Source organism: Rousettus aegyptiacus, unplaced genomic scaffold (genome assembly GCF_014176215.1).
Source record: "Rousettus aegyptiacus isolate mRouAeg1 unplaced genomic scaffold, mRouAeg1.p scaffold_m13_p_1, whole genome shotgun sequence".
Taxonomy (NCBI): domain Eukaryota; kingdom Metazoa; phylum Chordata; class Mammalia; order Chiroptera; family Pteropodidae; genus Rousettus; species Rousettus aegyptiacus.
Genome location: NW_023416284.1, coordinates 472,451 through 493,116, shown reverse-complemented (window position 1 = coordinate 493,116; position 20,666 = coordinate 472,451). Strand labels below are relative to the sequence as shown.

Below are 20,666 nucleotides of genomic sequence, written 5' to 3'. Positions count from 1 at the left end.
GAGCCTGAGGAGCACTGGGCGTCTCGGCCAGCCGGCAGGGCGATCGGGCGGCCTGGGAGTGTGCGGAGGCCGCCCCGCGGTCCCCCAGCGGCTCAGCACCAGCAAGCCACGGCGCCCCGCCGCTGCGAAGCGTCCGAGCCCACCGGCGGACGCTGCCGGAGCGCCCACCGCTCGGGCTTCTGGGGCCGCCGCGGGGCCCGCCGGGAGTTGTAGTCCGCAGCCCGCCAGCGCCGGGCGCGCGAGGCCAGCCCGAACCACACTCCCGGGAGGCCCCGCGGCGGCGCCGCGCAGGTGAACGGAGGGAGAAGCGGCCGGGTCGGCGGGCGTGACGGAGGGAGCCCCGACCCGCAGCGACGTGGAGGCCTGCTTCCCCGGGGAGGGCTCGTGCTCGGGCTCGGCTCTGCGCCGCCGCGGACGCAGGGCGCGTTCGTGTGGGACAGCGTGGGGTGACGTCGTCAGAGGGCTGCGGACTGCGGCAGCCTCCCGGGCCTGTCACCGCGCCGGGGACCGAGCGGCGTGCGCCGGACAGGAAGGAGCCTAGCCCGTGGCGGGGACACGGGTGCCCAGAGCCGCAGAGGGCCGGGGCGCGGCACCAGGCAGCGGGGCGCCAGGGTCGGACCCCGCCGGCCGCCGGCTTTCCGCGGAGGGGGCCGGGCCTCGCCGGAAGTGCGTCACGGGGCGGGGCGCGTCGCCCTGCTCCGACTACGTAGCGCAGCTGGATTCGGAGATGCGTCCCGTTGCCGTGGAGACGGAGGGGCCGTAGAGATGAGGCATGGTTACAGCCGACTTCTTTGATGTCATTTGTTTTAAAATCAAAGTAACGCCAGTACCTGGCTTTAATTCACACAGAGCGGAAGAGAGTAAAAAACACGGCCCTGTGTTCTCCCCGGAGGCAAATGCTTTCAACTCAGCTTGTTTTTCCCCTGACAGGAGACTTCGTGTTTCTTAACCAGAGACTGCTAGTTTTTATGTATTTATTTAGTTATTTCTATGGACTTCCCGATAAGGTCAATGAGAACTTGGCTCAGCAAACGACTCCCGCCCCACTCCCCAGTGGTCACGTTATCGCCCTACCCGTTAGGATTAAGTCACCTGTCAGGGTGCATTTTCACGACCGCGCTGGCTGCTCCGTTACTGCACGAAACCATGCCTTCATCTTTACACATTTTTTTTCTCGAGTTAATACTTGAGTAGTATTTTCATTACGCCTAAATTTTTGTTGAATCATAGACTTTTTTTTTTCAAATGCTCCAACATCTTTGCCATATACCCATCAGTAACATTTTCCAAAGGCTCGAACACATTCGTTCTATTTAATTCCCAGAGACCTCTCCACCAGAGCCTTCCATCCTGCTGTTCCGATCTAGATTGCCGTCTAAGCCCATTGCACAGCTGTCGCCTGGAGGTATTCTCTGCCGTCGTCCTGTGACTCTACCTTTCTCCTGTATTGGGTTCCCTGTCTCCTGGAATCTGCTGTCTGTTGGTTTACTCTCTCACTTTGCTGACATCAGTCCTCTAGTAGCTTCCTGGAAAGGGTATGTGACCGAGACGAGACCAGGGGTCCTTGCCCCTCTCAGGATAGAGAAATCAGGACAGTGGGCAAACCGGTTTTGCAGAAAGGTTTATTACAGGGAAAGCTTGATGTAACACAGAGCCGCTCAGGAAGGGATGTGGCTCCCCCCAGGCCTACAGGCACAGCGGTTTTAGCGGCTCTCTGGTGAGGGGCCACCCCTCCTCTTTTCCCTTTCTTCCCTCTCCAAAGTATGTGGAAGCGGGTCCTACAACGCACCTGCGCAATGAACATGCATCCTACTTTGTGCGTAGCATGTGCCATTGACGTTTTAAATATCTTCCCAGGGGTATGTTTTGTACTATGATAAAGAAGGAAAGTTAACCATAGGACAGAGTTGATTAACCATAGGTTAAAGTTAACCATAGGAAAAAGTCAGTTAACCATAATTACTATGTTACATAATTACATAGGACAAAGTTAACCAGAGCACGGCTCTTTTAACAAACGCGCAGGCGCGACTTCGGTAACATTCCCGGCGCTCGCTCGTCTCTGGCGCGATTACGGTTCTGGCGCTGTGTCCGCTCAGTGTTTCTTACTGGCCGAGGCACGTGGCTCAAGGTGGTTCCCCCACGTGGAGGTTCCAGCTGTGGAACCGACCACAGGTCCATGTCTGAATAGTGTGTGTCCCACCCTCATGTCTGATCGATAGCTCGGCAGCGTGTAGAAGTCTAGGTTGGGGATATCCTCCGGCGAGATCTTCGAAGTTATAGCTTTTCGCTTTCAGCTGCCAGGGCTGCGGCTAAGTCCAGAGCCCTTGTGAGGGCCGCTCATCTGCATCTGTCCTCCCGCCAGGCTTTCGGGGTCTCGTCCTTAGCCCGCGGTGTTCTCGAGTCTCACAATACTACAGCTTGGTGTGGACCTTTCACGGCACTAGGCACACAGTGGTTCTCTGAACCCTGGGGGCTCGTGTCCACCAGCGTGGGAACTTCTTAGAGAACACCCCTTTCCCTTTCCTGTGTTCTCTCTCCATGGGGTTCCCATGACTCAGACTCCTATGGAACTTCTTGGACGAATTCTGTTTACCTCTTTTTCTGGTAGATATCCTTAATTTTACCTTTCATCTTCTGTTGATTTCAGCTCTGTGACATTTAATTTATAATAAGAAACATACATTTGGTCTTTGACGTCAGTTTCTGGCACAGAGCTCCTAAAACCCTTGAATTTCCTAAGTGACTAGAGATATAAAGGTTATTTTGACATTCATAATAAGCCGCTTTTAACCACAGTTTGGGTTGAGATGGTTTTTAAAACGCCCCTAAGGGCGGGGGCTGAACATCAGGGGAAACGACCACGTGATTAGAGGGTTGGAAGTCTCAGCCTCATCCCTGGACTCGAAGGTGGGGAGAGAGGGCTGGAGACTGCGTTTAGTCCGCAGGGGCCAGTGTTTTAATCATGCATGCCCATGAAATAAAGCCACCCAAAAAATAAATAAATAAAAAACAAGGACAGGGTTTGGAGAACGTCCAGGTTCGTGAACACATGGAGATGCAGAGGGCATCGAGCCCAGAGCGGGCACGGGAGCCCTGTGCAGCTCCTTCATCTGCTCCTCCTGAGTTGTGTCCTATTATAATAAACTGGTGATCTAGTCCCTAAACTGCTTTCTGAGTTCTGTGAGCTGCTCTAGCAGATTAACGAAACCTAATGAGGGGTTATAGGAACCTCTACTTCATGGCTGGTTAATCAGATACACAGCTGACAACCTGCACTTGTGACTGTAATCTAAAGTGTGTGGGGGGTGACGTCAGCCTCACAGGACTGAGCCCCAGCCTGTGGGGTCTGACGCTGTCTCCGGGTAGATGGTGTAAGGGTCGCGCTGAATTGGATCGTGTCTGGTCCATGAAGCAGCAGAGTATCAGAATGGTTGGGAAGGCATCACAGGAAGGGCGGTGGCAGCGGTGTCCGGAAGCAGGGCAGGACACGAGCACTCTTGCTGCTACCGTTCCAAGCCGTAGTCTGAATCAGCCTAGGTTTTAAAAGAAGGTGAGCCTCTGGGGTAGGAAATCAGACACGTTTTAAGAGTCCAGATGTGGGTCACGGAGCACAGCCTTGGCAGCCGGGGGTGCGCGTCATTCCCGCACCGCAGGGCCCCAGGTGACGGGCGCACTGGCTCAAGCTTGTTGGCCATAGAGAAGCTTCCAGATAGCAAAGAATGGCAGAACCTCCTCTTGCAATGATGTCAGATGGACAGGATGTGCCTATAGTGGGGTGTGGCGCAAACGATTGTGGGAATTTTCAAGGGGATTAAAAATTCCAACAGAATATGCCACCAGAATGGCTGCCCCCTCCAGATCAGCCATGTGTGCCACCAACACGGGGCTCAGTGGGCATTGTTTCTTCTGCCGAAGAGAGCAACAGTCAGGACAGCGGGCAGCGTGCCCCGACCGCGGGCGCAAGTGTAGCCAGAGTGTGCACGAACTCGGTGCCCACTCTGCAGTGGGGCCGGTGGCTGTTGGCACAAGGCAGCCAGGACCTCTGAGATGCTGGCGTGTCCCGAGATCCCAAGAAAAAGGCCATTATCACTTGGGGTTCGGCGGCATTCGCTTCGTGGGAAGCAGGAGCCTCCGCACTGATGTGGGACTTGAGAAGGTTTTGAAAAAATGAACCGTGAAAAGCGGAAGTTGGATAAAGAAAGAAGAACCATGATGTTCTGTAGCTGAAAGAGAAAAAGCCACAGAAGGTGCCAAAGGAGGGGATGGCCTTTTCTACCCAAGCGAGGGAGACTGGCCAGTGATGGCGGAGAAGGCACCGAGAAGGTACAGACGTCACCAGAAGGCCGGCTCAGGGTCCCTGACGAGAAACAGCTAAGCCCAAGGCGACCAAGGAAGACAGTGTCGAATAGTGTCCCTGCCAAAACGCACGCTACCGAAACAGCACTGGTGTCACATGGACGCAGCAGAAGCCAGCGGGGGGCACCAGCAGGCGCGACACAGGCGCCCAGTCACCTGATGCCGATCAGGAGAAACCACCGAGAAAACGAACACGGCGGTTAGGTGACCAGCCGATGGGAGGCGGGCGACAAACAGAAAGAATGCAGAAAAGCCGAACTGAGCCACGAGCTGCAGAACGGCTCGTCGCCGCCGCAGCGGGAGAAGCGGCCAGCGACGAGGTCAGTGAGGACAGAGCTCCGAAGGGCCCACCCCAGTCGTAGAGCCGAAAGGAGCACAGGGAACAGGAGGGACAAGGGTGCCGAAGGGCAGGAGGCCCTGGCCCAGGCGGGGGCCTCTCTGCTGCTCCTCGGAGGAAGGGACGGAAGCGGGACGTGCCTCGCGGACTCAAACAGGGCAGCAGGGCAGAGGCTGGAGCTGAGCGAGGCCGGACACCAGCGGCGCCGAAGCGGAAGCGCGAGGGACCAAGAAGTGAGTCGCACGAGGGGCAGTGGGCCGCTCGGCGCCCCCGCAGGCGGAGTCGAGATGGGCATGAGGTCGCGAGGTGTGGGAATCTGAGCGGGCGTGTCCTGAGCACATGACTCAGTCACACCGCCCGGGCAAACGCCGACAGGGCAGCGTGTCCAGAGCGTGTCCAGAGCGGCCCGCGGTCGCGTGGCTTGTCTCGTCACAGAGGCACGTGGCGGCCGCGGAGGCGAAGCCGTAATCTTTTTAAAAAATAGCTGCCCATAGGTGTCCTTTTTCCAAATGCTGCTCCAAGTCACTTACTAGAACTTCTTTGTTTTTTTTTGTTTTTTTTTTGTCAAAAAATAGCGTGTTGGGGGTCAAATATATGGTGATGGGAGGAAATTTAACTTTGCATGGCGATCACACCATGCAATCTACAGTGACGTATTATCTAACTGTGCACTTGAAACCTACATAATTTCATGACCCAATGTCGCCCAATAAATTTAATAAAAAGAAAATGGCGTGCAGACCGCGCACATCGAGCGTCGACTCTCAGCGTGCCACTCTCCGTCAGCTACCGTGTCCTCGAAGCCATTCTCGAGTGTCCTGCCGTGTCAGCGACTCTCCTCGGTCCGAGAATTGCCGGAGGCGTGAGACTCGCGCCGGGCTGTCCTGTGTCCTGCTCTCTGAGCTCATCTTTGTTTTCCTCTGATTCCTGTTCACAGCAGGCGTTCTCTCGTAAGCACAGTTTCTGTCCTCAGTTCACTTTAATTGCAGACTTTTCGAAGCCTTTCTCCAGTCTGCCGCACCGACCCTCTCACGCCGACCCCCTTCCTCTGTCTGCTTCCGTCTCTGCTTCCTGTTGGAAACTCCCCAGGTGGCTGGACAGCGTCCTTCCCGGGACCAAAGCTGAGCGTGAGACACCAGGACGCGGGGGCGAGCCCGGCCGGGAGCGTCGGCCTCCCCGCAGACGCGGCCGAGACACGGCGGGCCCATGCGGAGCCGAGGCGGTCCAGGGCCGGGGGCTCCGTCCCCTCGGCTGCTCCACCCTGCCCCGCGGGCAGCTCCCAGGCCCGTGTGCCAGCGCCGCCACCAGCTGACGTCCCGCGGGCCAGAGCCTGGCACCAGCGGCCACGAGGAAGGCTGAGGTGTGTGGTTTGGATGCGCGGCAACCGCGGGTGAGCTAGTGGCGTCGCTGAGCAGTACGGGGAGGGGGGTTCGGGGGGCGCCGGGTGCCACCACCCTTGGACCTCTGCAGAGTCGTCCTGGGCGAGCTGGAGAATCACGTCCTGCCGTTTCTCCCCAAGGGCAGGCCTGGCGGGCGTCCTCCTGGAAGCAGGATCTGGGAGAGGCCCCCCGGTGGAGAGCAGGTTTCCAGTCGCCCCCTCGGTTCAGTCTCCCCCGCCGTGATTGTCGCCAAGGCCGGCGCCGTCTTCTCGGGGCTCACCACGCGCCGGGCACTGCCCTGAGCGCGCCACTGTGTTGTCACGCGCAGCCTTCCCTCGCCCCAGTGAGCCGGGGCTGTCGTCAGTGCCGCTTCCCTGGGAAAGACACCGAGAAGGTGGCCAAGGGCTGCGCCCACGCTGCCACGCGGCTTCGTGGGAGAGAGCCCAGCCCAGACACGTGACCACACCGCCCGGCCGGGGTGAGTTCAGACCCCAGCCCGACCTCTGGTCCGGCCTGAGTCTCACTGCCTTTCGCGAAAACGTCCCTCTGCAGCCCGAAACATAAAGCGAGGAAGGGGTACTCGCCCCACCAGATGGCATAGCACGGTCAGACTCAAGCAGAGTGGAGTACAGACAGCTACGGGATCGCAGGGTCCGGGTGGCCTCATAAATCCACAGGAGGGGCCAGTTAACAGATGGAGCTGAGTCCCAGCGTGTGCTTATGCAGGAGCCCGCCCCACGCTGATCAAAATCAGAATGAATGAAGCCACTAACGGAGGGAGGGAACCAAAGGACAGTCCCTTCTCAGCCTCAAGGCCCTGCGAAGACTTCGCGAATGACCCCAAGCCAGGCGTGATGCATCCAGGGCCACACGTTGGACCATGTAAGGTAAAGCGGCCGTGCTGGCAGACTATGACCAGCAACAAAGTCCAGAAACGAGGAGAACTATTTACAACTTGGAGACAAAAGGCTGAGCCAGCACAAGTTGGTAAGAAAAAGAGGAAATGAGTCAAAGACCCAAAAAGAACAGGAAAAAAATATTTAAAAAGGAAAGGTTGCGTGTTTTTTTAAAGGCAGGAACCCTGGCGACATTTCTAATCTGGTAGAGGAACGAAGGGGAGCTGGCCCCCAAGTCGCGGCCACCCGCGGCAGTACCCCGCGCGTCCGGCAGGTGGCGGTCGCCGGCTACCCACAGCCATGCGCCGCGCGCCCCCTGCCGGAGGCGGGCTGAACTCCCAGGACGGTGATACCGTGACCCGGGACAGGGCACCTTCGTGACCCTGCAGAAAACGTGTGCTGGAGTGAATGGGGCAGATGGCTCCCTTTCCCCGGGCGCTGACCTGCAAGTGTCTCCGGAAAAACGCTAACGATCAAGTTCAAGGAAAAGCAGACTGCGCCAGCACGGAAGGTACAAAGACTCGCGAGTCTGCCAACGGCACCGGCCCACGGAACTGTGGATCCTGCGTAAGGCGGGGAGCCGCGGAACTGTGGATTCTGTGTGACCTGATTGCACGGAGGGGGAAGAGGGAGCTTCCTCATTAGGGACGAAAAAGAGGACACAATTACAAACGCAGCCGGAATGAGGACACTGCACGTTTTAATGCCAACACATTTGAAACATTAAAGAGGACATTCCCGGGGACTGAATAGACTGAAGTGGGCAAAGGGACCTGAGATGCGGTGCAGGGGCCAGCAGAGCCGCCGGCTGCCGCCCTGACCCCAGGCCCCTGCTGACCAGCGAGGCCCGGCCCTTGTCCTGCCTTCCTAGGCCCCTCGGCAGCACGGGCTCCCTAGGGGTCTCTGTGAAGCAGCGCAGCCAGGCAGAGCCGGTGCGCACTTCGCACACGTGCCTTCTCGCCGATCTGTGTCGCAGCGTGGGCAGACTCTGCTCTCTGCTCACCACACTTTTTTGCTTAATTTAAAGCATTTTAGGCAAAAGCCGCCTCTTGCCGAGGCTTGTCCTAACTGGGCCTGGGAGGACACTGGGAAGCTTGGGAGCCACAGGAGGGACCCTCCCGAGCCCTGCAGGTCCTTCCACCTCCTGGTCCCCTCCCGAGGGTCTTGGGACAACAAGCCCCCTGGTCAGACTCGTCTCCACGTCCCAGCTCATGGGGCCTGAGCCTCAGTTTCCCCCTCTGCATGAGGTGGCATCAGCCCAGTCGCCCAGCCGGTGGGCGAGTGGCCCTTTGGACCCAATTGCTATGCCCTTGTGCTGCCGGGTCCTGGCTGGACTGCATCAGGCAGTGGAGGAGTGTGGGGTCCCAGGCCAGGCTCCTGTTCCTGTGCCCCTGGGACCCCCGGGCACGGGCTCCGTTCTCAAAGGTCCACGGAGCTCTGTGTTGCCACTGCCTCAGGCTGACAGCCTCTGGGGCTCAGGGCTGGGCAGGCCACAGGCCCCTGGCACCAGGACCTGTCCAGTCTTGCTCTGTAGAGGAGAAACCAGAGTCCCGATGGCAGGGACAATGGGGCCAGCCCACTCCCACCTGCCCTGGAGACCGGCTTCTGGACACCCTGCATGGCTCTGCCACAGGTGCCTTGGGGCAGGGAAGCAGCTGGGGCCGGAGTGCCCACACGCCTGCCCAGCTGGGACTGTCACCCTCTGGGCACGGGCCTCCTCCCTGCGGACGTGAGGAGACAGGTGAGTGTGCACAGGCTCCCGGCGCACAGGCGAGGCCCTGGGCACGGTGGCATCCGCGCTGGGGCCCGTGGCCCCTCACCCCTCAGGCTCACGTCTTGCACAGGTGATGGCTGCTGCGGAAGCCCGCTGGCCACAGCGTCACTGGGTCCTGTGGTGGCTGAGGCACCTGCAGGGCAGCATTGGGAAAGGCTGTCCCACCGAGGACTCGGGCTTGCTGTCCACCATGGCGAAGGCCCTGCCGCGTCCTTGGAGCCAGACCCGGTGAGATGGAGTAGTGCCCCCGAGGCCGGGTCCCAGGCCCCTCACCCGCAGGGAGCCCCATCCCTCCCTGGTCCTCTGGGGCCATGCTGTCCGTGGGGAGAAAGGAACCACTGCAGCTGGAGAAAGATGCAGAGGTGAAGACAGGACCCCTGGGAGTCCTGAGGTGCAGGGGCGGTGCAGGGGCAGCTGCAGCCCTGGGCGCCCCTCCTCCTCACAGGACCTGGGGGCAGTCACCAGGTCCCCGTGGCCCTTGGTGCCCAGGGGCCCAGCAGGCTCAATGCCAACTGCCAAGAGGCCCCAGGCACCTTGTCTGGAAGCCCGTCCCTGGCTGGGTTCCCCAGAAGTTGCCGTTGTCAGGTGGTCCAGCCTGCACCTGCTGGGCTCCCACGCGGCAGCTCAGACAGGGCAGCGGCCCAGACCCTGGCCTGGGCGGCTTCACGTGCACAGCCCCTTCTTGGTGAGTGGGGACTAAAGGGGTCCCGTGGGTGGCAGTGGCCTGCGGGCTCTTGGACAGGCCTGGGTGACTATAGGGCTGTAGCAAGGGACCAGCAGCAGTGGGGGTGCAGAGGGGACGAAGGCCACGGAGGTTTCCAGGGACACCCTTTTCAGAATCAGTCTGGCGCTTTTGAGCAGAAGCCAAGACAGTCTGATACTTATTTTTCTGGCACCTTCTGTTTATGATCGTGATATAAAGGCTTTTAAAAATCATTAAGTGAAAAAGGGACTAGACTAAGAGAAAGCAATGAAAAAGACCCTGCCCGTGTGACCGCCGCCGCTCGCCCTTACTGGGCAGAAATGGCGGCGGCCTCATGTGCCCCTCCCACGTCTGGGGAGCACAGGCTCCTGGGGCTGGTGGCCGGGGGCGGGGACAGACGGTCTGTGGGGCCAGGGGACTGGGCAGAGTCCTCCCTTGCAGGCTGTGCCTGGCGGCCAAGGGGACCCCTTTGCCCCCAGATGGCTGAGCCCTGGGACTGGGCCTCCGTGAGATGGGGCAGCGCGTCCGTAGCTGCAGAGGTGGGTGTGGTGCCGCTGTGGGGTGAAGGGTGGGGGTCCCTCAGGGTCTCTGGGGACAGTTCCTTTGCTTCATGGGCCCAGAACCCTCAGGTGGGAAGTAGAGTTTCTGCTCCCCCATCCTGCTGTCCAGGGATGTCTGGGGCCCAGCTCCCCCCATTGAAGGTAGGCAGAATGCCCCAGACGGAGGTCATGCCCAGGGTGGACCACAGAGCCCTCAGCCTCGCGGGCCCTTCTGCGGCCAGCAGCACGGGCACACCACTCCAGACTCCGCGGGAGGCCTCAGGCGGAGACTTTCCACCGGCTGGAGGATGGGCACCAGCTGACCTCAGGCCCAGAGATGCCACGGTAGTGCAGACTGGGGCCATCAGAGAGCATGGGCCCTCCCCTGCACTGTCACTGGGCAGGGCCACTGCTCTGTCCAGCCCTGACCCCTACCTACCCCTTGGGCAGAGCAGCCACAGTCACCTGAGGCTTCCACTGGGACCAACGTGAGCAAGCTGGCCTGTGCTCTGGAGGATTCAGGGTGGGGACTTGGGGGTCCCTACATCTCCATCCCTTCCTGCTTCCCTGGAGGAGGAGGGCCTTCTCTGCCCGAGGGAAGGGCGGGGCCAGACGGGGCCCCTCCCCAAACCTTTAGGCCCAGGCAGGTGCGAGGCATGGAGCCAGGGGTGGGGGGGCTCTAGGCCAGGTAAAGAGGGCTGCTGGCGAGGGCACCCATCTAACCCTCAGCTTCAGGCTCTGTAGAGGCTTTAGGATCTGATGCTAACCAGGCATATTTAAGCCGACGAGGAATTAGTGAGGCGGGGGGCGGGGCCATGACCGTCCAGAGGGTGGGGCCCCAGAACTCAGTGACTAGCCGTCTAGCCCCTCCTCTCCCGCCCCCAGGTGAGCACAGAACCTGGAAGCTGCCATAGGAGCCAAGGGCCCACAGCGCAGTTGCCAGCCCCCCACCCCACCCCAGGGCACAGCGTGGTCCCAGAACCGAGGGTGCCTTGCTTCATGTCCTGTCAGGACAGGCGGGCCCACCAGGCATCCTCTGGCCCCTGAGTGCCTGGAGGTGTAAGCGGGGACGGGATTGAGGGGCCAGTGTCTTTTGGTCTGTCCTGAAGGTAAGAGCAGAAGGTGTGTCCTCCTTCCTGGGGAATGCACCAGGTGGGCTGCAGGGGGGCTCCTTGGTCAGGCCCTGACCCCTTCCCGGGCCATCGGGAGGGTGAGCCAGGGTGGAATCCAAGTAGAGCCTAGTCCGCCTCGTAGCTGCCTTTCTGCGTGAAGTGAAAAAAGTTTTCACCCAAGGAAGCCCCCTAGGGCTGTCCACCTCCAACGGAGCAGACTCCCTGAGGACGAGGGCAAGTCTCCGTCCTGGCCCCCTCCCCTGTCCGGGCAGGCGAGACCCTTACTGTGGGTCCTCACCGCCAGTCTGGGATGGAGCAGCGTGACCCGGGGTCCTGCGCGCTGCAGGCCGCTGCCTCCTCACCGCATCCAGAGGCACGGCGTCCCCGACTGGCATGGTCAAGGGCAGTGGCGGGGCTGCCCTCGGGGGCCGCGACCCAGGACCACGGCCCGCAGAAAGCCTCGGAAAGCCTGGAGCGGGGAGCTGAGGATCGCAGTGCGCTCGCACGGCGACGGGAGGAGGGCGGGTGGACCCGCGCGGTGCCCGCCACCGACCCATCCGCGCGGCCGGCAGCCAGGGGCGCCTCCGCCGCCGTGGTCGCCCCCAGGGGCTCGCGTCCACCGCCCCGCGCCCCCTCTGCTCCGAGACCCGCTCTCCCGGGGCCGGCGGGCCGCGGCCTGGCGAGGGTTAAGGGGGGCGGGGCGTGGGGCGGCCCCGCCTCCGCCGCCGCGCCGGGTCCGAGCGCGCACGGGGCGCGGGGGCGGGTCGGAGCGGGCGGCGGCGGAGGGCGCGGCGCGCCGGGCGAGCGCGGGGAGCGGCGGCGGCGCGTCCCGCGTGACCCTCCGCCCGCGCCCCTGCGCCCCTGCGCCCCTGCGCCCGGCCCAGCCGCAGGATGCGCGCCCCGCCGCTGCTGCTGCTCCTGGCCGCCTGCGCGCCGCCACCCTGCGCCGCGGCTGCCCCGACGCCGCCGGGCTGGGAGCCGGCGGCCGACGCGCCCTGGTGCCCCTACAAGGTGCTGCCTGAGGGCCCCGAGGCGGGCGGCGGGCGCCTGTGCTTCCGCAGCCCCGCGCGCGGCTTCCGCTGCCAGGCGCCCGGCTGCGCGGTGCACGCCTCGGCCGGCCGCTCGCTGCGCGCCAGCGTCCTGCGCAACCGCAGCGTGCTGCTGCAGTGGCGCCTGCCGCCGGCCGACGCGCGCCGCGTGCGCGCCTTCGCGCTCAACTGCTCGTGGCGCGGCGCCTACACGCGCTTCCCGTGCGAGCGCGTGCTGCTCGGCGCCTCCTGCCGCGACTACCTGCTGCCCGACGTGCACGACGGCGTGCGCTACCGCCTGTGCCTGCAGCTGCTGCCGCTGCGCGCCGAGCCCGCCGCCGCCGCCGCCCTCGAGTCCCCCGGGCCCGCCGAGTGCGTGGAGTTCGCCGCCGAACCTGCGGGCATGCGCGAGATCGTGGTGGCCATGACGGCGGTGGGCGGCTCCATCTGCGTCATGCTGGTGGTCATCTGCCTGCTCGTGGCCTACATCACCGAGAACCTCATGCACCCGGCCTTCGGGCGCCCCGGCCTCCGCAGGCAGCCCTGAAGCTCCAGACGGCCGCCCGCCGGGGCTCTGTCTGCCGACGAACGCGCGGCAGGCCCAGGCCCCCGCGGCCTCTCCACTTCTCATTCCTGCGCCCTCCTCCGGATCTCCACGCAGGGCCTGCGCGGGATGGATCGGGCACCGGCGGCCGCGCCAGGGCCTTGGATTCGTCGCACCACCTTCCCAGCGGGGCGTCCGCCTCCCAGAATCCAGCTCGGGACTGGCCCTTGGCCCTGGACGGGGGTGCCAGCTGCATCCAGGGCTCTTCCTGCCCCGCCCCAGAGGCCTTTATAGGGGCCGCCAGGACATAGAGCCCCTTCTCGCAAGAGCCATTGGCACCCCTGTGTCGTCACCTCTCACCTCCAGCCTGTGCCAAGTCGGAGACACCAGGCCATCGTCATCGCCGTCACTGCGCTTTGCCGGCCGGAGGCCCCCTGGAGCTTGTCCTCTCTCCACCCCACCCCAGTGGGCTTAGGTTAGCTTCGTGCCTTAGTATCTCGGGCCCGCTGCGGTGCCAGCCTCCTGTCCTGTGCAGTCCTAGGGGGTCTGTGACGCTGAGACTGGCCGGCTGTGTGTGCTGTCGGCCAGCTTCTCCCTGGGACCCCCCCCTTCAAGCTTTGCAGGAGAGTCGGTAAGCAGTGCCCTGTGTCCGTCCCTACGTGGGTGTCTGACAAGCTAGGAGCCACTTGAAGTTCAGCAAGTGGGCCCTGCTGTCCAGCTGCTCCAGGGGTGAGTGTCCTCTGACCTTAGGGGAAGCTGGCAGTTCTCCAGGGCTGGGCGCCCTCGAGGGCCGCCTTTGACGAAGACTGTTCTGGTGGGGGGGGGGCGTTGGGAAGAGGGGGCCCCGGTCCGCGAGGGGAGTGTTGGATCCAGAGGGCAGATCAGGTGCCGGCCTTGCCGGCCGTGCCTCCCACTGTGGTCTCCGCCCGGAGCCTCAGCTGCAGCATGACGGACAGCGCCGCCCAGCCCCTCCCCGTGCTGGGGTCCAGGAGCCCAGAATCTGCCAGCAGCGCCGCTGCCCACCTGCCCGCTGCAGACTGAAGGCCAGCCTTGCCCGCCCCTGGGCAGACCTGGGCACCCTGGCCAAGCTTCCTGTGCTGACCACCTGGCGATGCCGGGTGCCGGGAGGGTGTGGCCAGCCCGGTCCCCACGAGCCCCTGACTGACCACCCTGGGCCTGGCATTTCTGGAGTCACTGTGGCTAACCCGCACCCCCCTGACGGGCGCCCCAGCAGCACCCACTCCCCACCCCCGTCTGCTCTGCTCGCCCTGTGCAGCGCGGGTCAGGCGTGAGCCGGGCGCCTGCGTCTGAATGTCCATTGTTCTTAGACCACGACCACCGTCTCCTGTGCTTATTTGGGAGGGGGGGCCTTTCTCCCAGCACCCCCGGGTCCTCAAGCGTCAGCGTGCTGGCTGGGCCCAGGCCCTTGGCCTGGTCAGGTGGGCCAGCCCCGGGCCGGCCCACGGGCACCCTGCCCTCGCCGTTCCTGGCAGAGGGGGAGGCAGGGAATTCCACTCTGCTGGGCCACCCACCCCTAGACCTTGGGAAGGCATCTTCTGGGCCTGCAGTGTTGGGCGGGGGTGGTGGGTGGCACCTGCTGCAGTTGGAAATAGCCCCATCTTGTGGGTGACCCACTCGAGCTGTGACAAGCACTAATTAGGTGGCTTCAGGAAGAGCCTCCTCCCCGGTGTGAGCCCCCATGCAGTGCTAGAGCTGGGGAGGGGGACAGAGGGTAACCCTAGGGCTCCTGTGTGAGGCCTGCCCTAGGTCACCGCCCACCTTCCCAGGGGGCCTTCCCCCACCTTGGCTGTCCTTGAGATACTGGAGTCTGCTGTGACCCTGAGGAGCAAAAACAGCGGGTGGGAGCGGAAGGCTCTGGAGTGACTCAGCCTCAGGACGGGGGAGGGGTACAGTCCTGCGGCCAGATGGCTGGGGCGAGAGTGGGCAGGGTGCTGGGGAGCCTGGATCCCTGGGGACCCGCTGCCTTACTGCCAGCCCAGGCCACCTGTGAAGGGCACTCATGTCTCCCATGGAGTGCAAGCGGGGCCCTTGGCGGCTGTCCATAGGCTCCAGGGTGCAGTTGGGTTTTAGAGCTGGGGTCCCGTGGCCCTGCCGGAGCCACCTCGAGATTCTCCGAGGCCTGCCCTCCTCTCCCTTGCCCTGCCCTCCACCTGATTTGGGGCCCCGGTTATGGCCTAGAACCACGGGCCCGTCCTCTTAGCCCACAGGGACGCCATCAGCGCTGACCCCCAGCCTCTTCCGGAGATGCCTGTTCAAGGCTCTGTTCCAGGGGCTTCTGGGAGGCCCAGGTCCGGTGGCCCTGCCCTGCGCCATCCAGCCCTTTGGCCTGGCCTGGGAGGCTCACTCTGCTGTGAGCTCATGGTCATCCCCACAAACTTCCTCTCCCAAGTGGCCTCACCATCCTCCCAAGGGTACAGGGACACCCAGGTTCCTCCCCCCAGCCCCTCCTGGTCCTGAGGCCGCCTTGCCCAGCATCCCCTCCTCCCCACCTCCCAGAGGAGCCTCCCTGTCCCCTTCTCTCCCTCCCTGACGTGGCCTCTGCTCTCCTTGTGGTCACTGCACTGGTGACCAGCCTCTCTGTGACGTTCTGTGACGTTCCGCAGGCTTCCCTGTGCCCTGGAGGCGGGTCCAGAAGCCCCCGTTGTGATCGGGGCTTCGCAGTTCTCACTCACTGGCGCCTGGAGATACTTGAGCTTGTCATTTTCTGATCTGGACTAGGGGTAGTTGCTCTGATCCTGAGACAGGAGGCTTTCTCGGCTGTCGCCCTGGCTCTGCCCCTGGGAGCCACGCAGCCTCAGTTTCCCCCCTGCGAGGTGCTGACAGCAGCAGCACGTCATGCCCAGGCCGCTTGTGTGAGCGCGGCCAGCGAGGTGGACCAGTCGTGGCCATGGGGCCGGCACCCCAGGACTGCGTCCCCCGCCTGACCTCGCTTGAGCTCCAGACACGTGACTCTGCTCGAAACGCCCACCGTGAAGGCTTCTGTACAGACTCCTGCTCACCCCCAAACCTGGCTCACAGCACACGCTCCTCACTTGCCACCAGCACGATCCAAACCGCTCTGTGAACACCTGCCGAGCACCCCATGTGGCCAGCCCTGGGGCCCCAGCAGTGATACTGGGAGGCAGGAGGTACCCCCAACTCCCACAGCAGTTCCCCAGTTAACTAGGATGGGCCTGCTCTGGGCACACTGGGGGCCATTCAGGCCTCAGAGGAGGAGTCGGCTTCATCACTGGCCCTGAAGACCCCACATCGCCAGGCGCTGCTGAGTGGGGGCCGGAGGCGGGGGACAGTGCCTCCTGGATCCAGAGCAGGATCAAGAGCGAATAGAGGGAAAGTTTCTCAACAAGGGACGGGGGATGAGGCTGGCATTTCCCTGCCGGTCTCAAGAGTAGGGATCGAGGCTGTGAGATTTCGTCTTCAGGGGCAGCTGGGGACACTGGCCTGCGGGCCAGTGGTTTGGCAACTTCGGCCTGAGTCTAAAGAGAGTCCTGGGACACCTCCACATCTGTCCACATCTCTCTGGGGGCCAGAGGCGTGATCTCAGCGAGCGTTGGCAGAGGGGACGTGGGGGCCCCGTCCCAGTGCGCCGCATCCCCCTCCCCGTCATGCGTCATCTGGTCCCCGGGTTCCCTCCAGTCGACTCTCCCTGTAGAAGGCTGTTCTCTTATCTCTACGTCGTATTTTTAAGTCCTCACTTTCCAGTGACCTCAGAGAACTGCCCCCATCTCTGAGGCAGGTTGTTCTTCAATAACTTTTGCCATTTTTCTAACTCTGTTTAGCTTGTGACAAAACGTCCAGCTAAAATTCCAGTCCGGCCGCGTCCTCCTGTGCTGTTCCCTTCCCGTCGCCCCTCTGACGCGTCCCTGGGTCCCTCTGTGTTTTCACTTAGAGAAGGGCAGCCGATCTTCCGTTTTTTACTTCTGCTGGATGCCGTGTCTTTGAGATTTATCCGTACTGCGCGTGCACTAATGTTTAATCATTTCTGCCCGTTGCACGATTTCTAGTGTTCCCCTCCATACTCACTGTCCTCACCCTGGGAACAACGCTGGAAGCTGACATTATGACAGTGTTCCCGGGGAGACCCTCAATCATCCCCTCAGGGACCTGCGTGACAGCTTCTCTCGGGGAGAGACGGGTGGGTCTCGGGTGTGCGCACTGAATCCCACCGACGTCATCAGTGTGTCCTGCGTGACTGAAGCAGCAGGGGCAGGTGGGCCTACTGCCCTCGTTCCTCGTGAGCACCGCACCCTTCGGTCCTCTGGCTCTCGGCAGCCTGCGGGCTGTGTAGCAGAAACCGTTTTCGGAGGGTCTGCTTTCTTCCGCTTATGGAGAGGGATTGCGTCACGTACTAGTCCTGCCGGCCGCTTTAATTGCCCTGTGTACAAACTGCTTGTTCTTATTCTGTACATTTCCCATCACGTTGCCTTTCCCCCCTTGACTTTGAGGCGTTCCATGGAGATTCTAGATCAGCACTGTCCAGCGGGACTTCCTGGAATCATGGAAATGTCCTTTATCTATGCTGTATGAGGTTCCGGGGCTGCTGTAACAAGTCGGCGCCAACCAGGGGCTTAAAACCACAGAAACATGTTCTCGCAGTCGGCAGGGTGCTGCCCTCCGCAGGCTCTGAGGGGCATTTTGTTTCAGGCCACTGTCCAGCTTCTGGTGCTGCCAGAAATCTCTGAGGGCCTCCTCTGTCTCTCGATGTCCCCCTTTCTCCTATAAAGACACCTCTCACTCTACTCCAGCATGACTTCGTCTAATTCAATTACACCTGTAAAGTCTCCCATTTCCAAATAAAGTCACATTTACTGGGTTTGGGGGTTAAGACAGCAGCGCAATCTTTTGGCAAACACGATGCACCCCACAGTAGACACCAGTTGTTGTGGGTCCAGAGGACCTGAAATGTGGCTGATGTAACTGAGAAACTACATTTTAAATACGTGCTTAGTGGATGCTGTGCAGAACAGCGCAGCTCCAGACACGTCCCCTTGACCGTCCTAGAGATCACAAATACTTTCTCCTGTGCTGTTAACATTGTCACTAGCATCCTTTGTTAAAAAGTCCTTAATTTCGATGACATCAGACCTATTGTTTTTTTCTGTATGCAATATGTATCATTTTGGTTTTAAGTGATCCCTACACACCCAAATAATATAAAAATATAAAAATATTTTCCTATATTTTTATTGGCTTTATGATTTTACCTTTCATAGTTATGCCTTTGCATATGGCATGAGGTAGGGATCCAATTTTCTATCCATATGGTGAGGCCATTTTCCCCAGCCCAGTCTGCAGAAACAATCCACCTGTTTCCAGTACGGGGAAATGACTGCTCCAGCTTACTGCCTGGAGTTTGCAGGATGTGGAGCAAGGATGGGGCTCAGGTAGAGACCAGGGGCCCCCTGAGTTGAGGGGATGAATCTGGGAGGTCAGGGAGGTGGCTGGAGTTCATAGGGCCGAACAACAGAGTAAAGAGGACACATAGTTTACGGCGGTCTTACTGCTCGGTGGCTCATCTAGGGCATGAGCAGGCTTAATTGCCAAACTGACCAAATTTAGGGGGGGAATTCCCATTTCACCCCAGTCCTTTTCCGGAAAGGTCTCAGTTCAGCTTTTAACCAACACGGGTGAAGGCTATGTGAGCAGAGCCAACACCTGAGGGAAGGCCAGAATTTTCCCTAAGAACCATGAGCAGACTCATGGGATTTTTGTGAGTGAGTCTGAATTTTGTTGGACTCAGCAGGCTTTGGAAAGGCTACTGTCGTTGCTCAGAGAGCACTCCAGGTTTGTTTTTACCAAATCCCTTTTGGGGTGTTCCCGTCTAGCATGCCTCACTCTGCACCAGGACTGCCTTTACGACCAGCCTCAGAACCAGCTGACAGGAAGTGGGGACCCAGGCGGGTGGGTCTGAGTCCTGTATCACGTTCTCAGTGAATTTGTGAGGCCCCTTGGCCACCGTAGGGTCCTCGAACTGCGGCCCACAAGCCAGCCTTAGTCCAGGGAACTCATGAAACTCGAGGTCTGACAGGACATTCCGAGGGCTTTGAGGAGGTTCCGAGGTGGGCGCGACAGAAGGTTCGGCCGGAGGTGGAGCTGGGCTGGAGGCAAGGACACCTGAGCGGAAGCAGGGCAGCTCTGGACCAGAGCTGGGGCGCGAGGGGCTGGGGGAGGCAGCAGGCAGCGGCTGCGGGAGCGCGGGGCTCCCGAGGCCGGCCTCTCCTTTAGACGCCGTTAGCCTCGGTGAATTCTGACTTTATTTCGCAAACAGGCAACTTCAGATTCCCAGTCATGTTTGGAAGCCTCGAGAGCCCACTGCAAACAGGCGCTCAGTTTAGCTTCGGCAGTTTCAGAGCTATGATTGTCTAATTCGGCCTCAAGGAAAATTTGAGACTCTCAAAGCCTCCATAATGGCCATTAATGGTCTAAATTACTTTTTGTCACATTGTTCCATTTAGTGGAAAACGCACGAGAGACTGCGGTTTTAAACAAAAGTTCGGCCAGGCTTCCTATCAGAGGGACAACCCAAGAACACTGATCCTGGAGACCCCATTTTCCCGGGGCTCTTCGCTAGCACTAGGGCCCACACAGCCTAAAACGGCTCAAGCAACTGTGGGCTGGTAGCAGCCAGTGTCCTCTAGGACAGCTCCGTCACAGAAGGGTGGGGCCACAGGTGAACAGCCAGTTCTGGTGGAGACAGCCGGCTTCCCCAGAGCCGCTGTTACTGCGCGCCAGGCCGGGGTAGCCCCAACACTGAAAACCTCCCTCCGCGAGCGGAGGCCGGGGGGGACGGGAGTAGCTGCCACTTCCATCTGCTAACGGGTGAAGTTTATCCAGGGAAATGTCCACGCAGAGCGCGTCTTGGCTGCGCCACGGACGGACCCTCGCTCTGCTCAGCACAGGTCAGATTACTTGGGGCGAGACGGGGTAGTCAGAACTGGGTCAGAACAACAGAACATCTCTAGACCCAGCACATGGCAGGAGGCAGGGGAAAGGTGCTGGTTTGTTTCAGAACAAACCCTGATAGGATTGGTCTCCAGGGAGGCTTGAAGGGAACAATCTCCCTTCTGGCCTGGGTCCAGCTCAAGGGTCAGCAGAGGTCACGTCTTGGAGCAGTCTCTCTTCCGCCCCTGGCCAATGACTGAGTGACAGTTTCAATGGGACAGTCTGGTTCCAGAGAAACCAGACCAACGGCCAGCACAGATGAAGCAGCTCCAAAAGAATCAAGTCAGAGGCTAGCCCGGTCCCCAAAACAGCTTGATCCCCTATGGGGTCGAACCCAAGTGTCCAAGGAGAGCTCACAGCAAACAAAGCCTTTTAATAGAAAAAGAGAAAAGAAAGAAAAAAGAAAAATGCTAAACGGATCCCGAATAAAGCCCAGAACTCTTCAGAACGCAAAGAGCAGAAACTGGGATCCAGAAAACTTCGGCCCCCGAGCCGGGGAGAAAGCAGCGAGCTTAGGAGGCTCTGTGGGCGCCACGCCCTGGAGCCGCGGGGGTCTTCTCTGGATCCCGAGCGACCCCAAAAGCGCCCAACGCAAACAAAAAGCCCACCGGGTATGCCCTGGGCGTTAAGGGTCAGTTGGGGCAGGGGGAGACTGCAATCCGGAACGTTGCGGCCCCAGCCCGCCCGCCGGAAAATGGAGAGGGCACGTCATCGAGGGGAAGAGGGAGTTGAGCGGGGTCCGTCACGGCCTCGCAGCTCCGTCCTCGCCCCAGCCCCGGCCGTGAGGGCGCCGCCCGCCCGCCCCACTGCCGTCGCCGTTGTCCCCGTCGTCAGTCTCGACGCCCGACGCCGCCTAGGCTTCCTCTCCGACCCTCTCTCCTAACTGCGTTTAAACGTTAAACTCCGCACGGCGTCCGCACGGGAGCGACGGTGCGAGCCGCGGGCGGGAGGCCGGTAGGGGCCGCGGCCGTCGGGTCCGGGGCGGCGCAGGGGGCCGGCCGGGGGCCGGGGCGGGCAGGAGCGCGGAGAGCC

The 20,666-nt window shown here is 61.2% G+C and overlaps 2 protein-coding genes across 2 annotated transcripts; both read left to right on the top strand.

Moving 5' to 3' along the window:
• The first annotated feature begins 8,048 nt into the window (after positions 1-8,048).
• On the top strand, positions 8,049-9,682 carry LOC118601576 (collagen alpha-1(II) chain-like). Its single transcript, XM_036218631.1, has 2 exons — positions 8,049-8,712; positions 8,816-9,682. The coding sequence occupies exons 1-2, from the start codon at positions 8,214-8,216 to the stop codon at positions 9,109-9,111; spliced, it is 795 nt and encodes a 264-aa protein (XP_036074524.1). The 5' UTR covers positions 8,049-8,213; the 3' UTR covers positions 9,112-9,682.
• Positions 9,683-11,956: 2,274 nt separating this feature from the next.
• FNDC10 (fibronectin type III domain containing 10) lies at positions 11,957-14,006 on the top strand. Its single transcript, XM_016144456.2, has one exon. The coding sequence runs from the start codon at positions 11,991-11,993 to the stop codon at positions 12,672-12,674; it is 684 nt and encodes a 227-aa protein (XP_015999942.2). The 5' UTR covers positions 11,957-11,990; the 3' UTR covers positions 12,675-14,006.
• Positions 14,007-20,666: the final 6,660 nt, after the last annotated feature.

Bases quoted from the DNA above. Each gene is read 5' to 3' on its own strand.
- LOC118601576 (XM_036218631.1), top strand. From the start codon at position 8,214: ATGAGGTGGCATCAGCCCAGTCGCCCAGCCGGTGGGCGAGTGGCCCTT. The intron at 8,713-8,815 runs GTGAGTGTGCAC...CGTCTTGCACAG, and splicing joins CTGCGGACGTGAGGAGACAG to GTGATGGCTGCTGCGGAAGC.
- FNDC10 (XM_016144456.2), top strand. From the start codon at position 11,991: ATGCGCGCCCCGCCGCTGCTGCTGCTCCTGGCCGCCTGCGCGCCGCCA.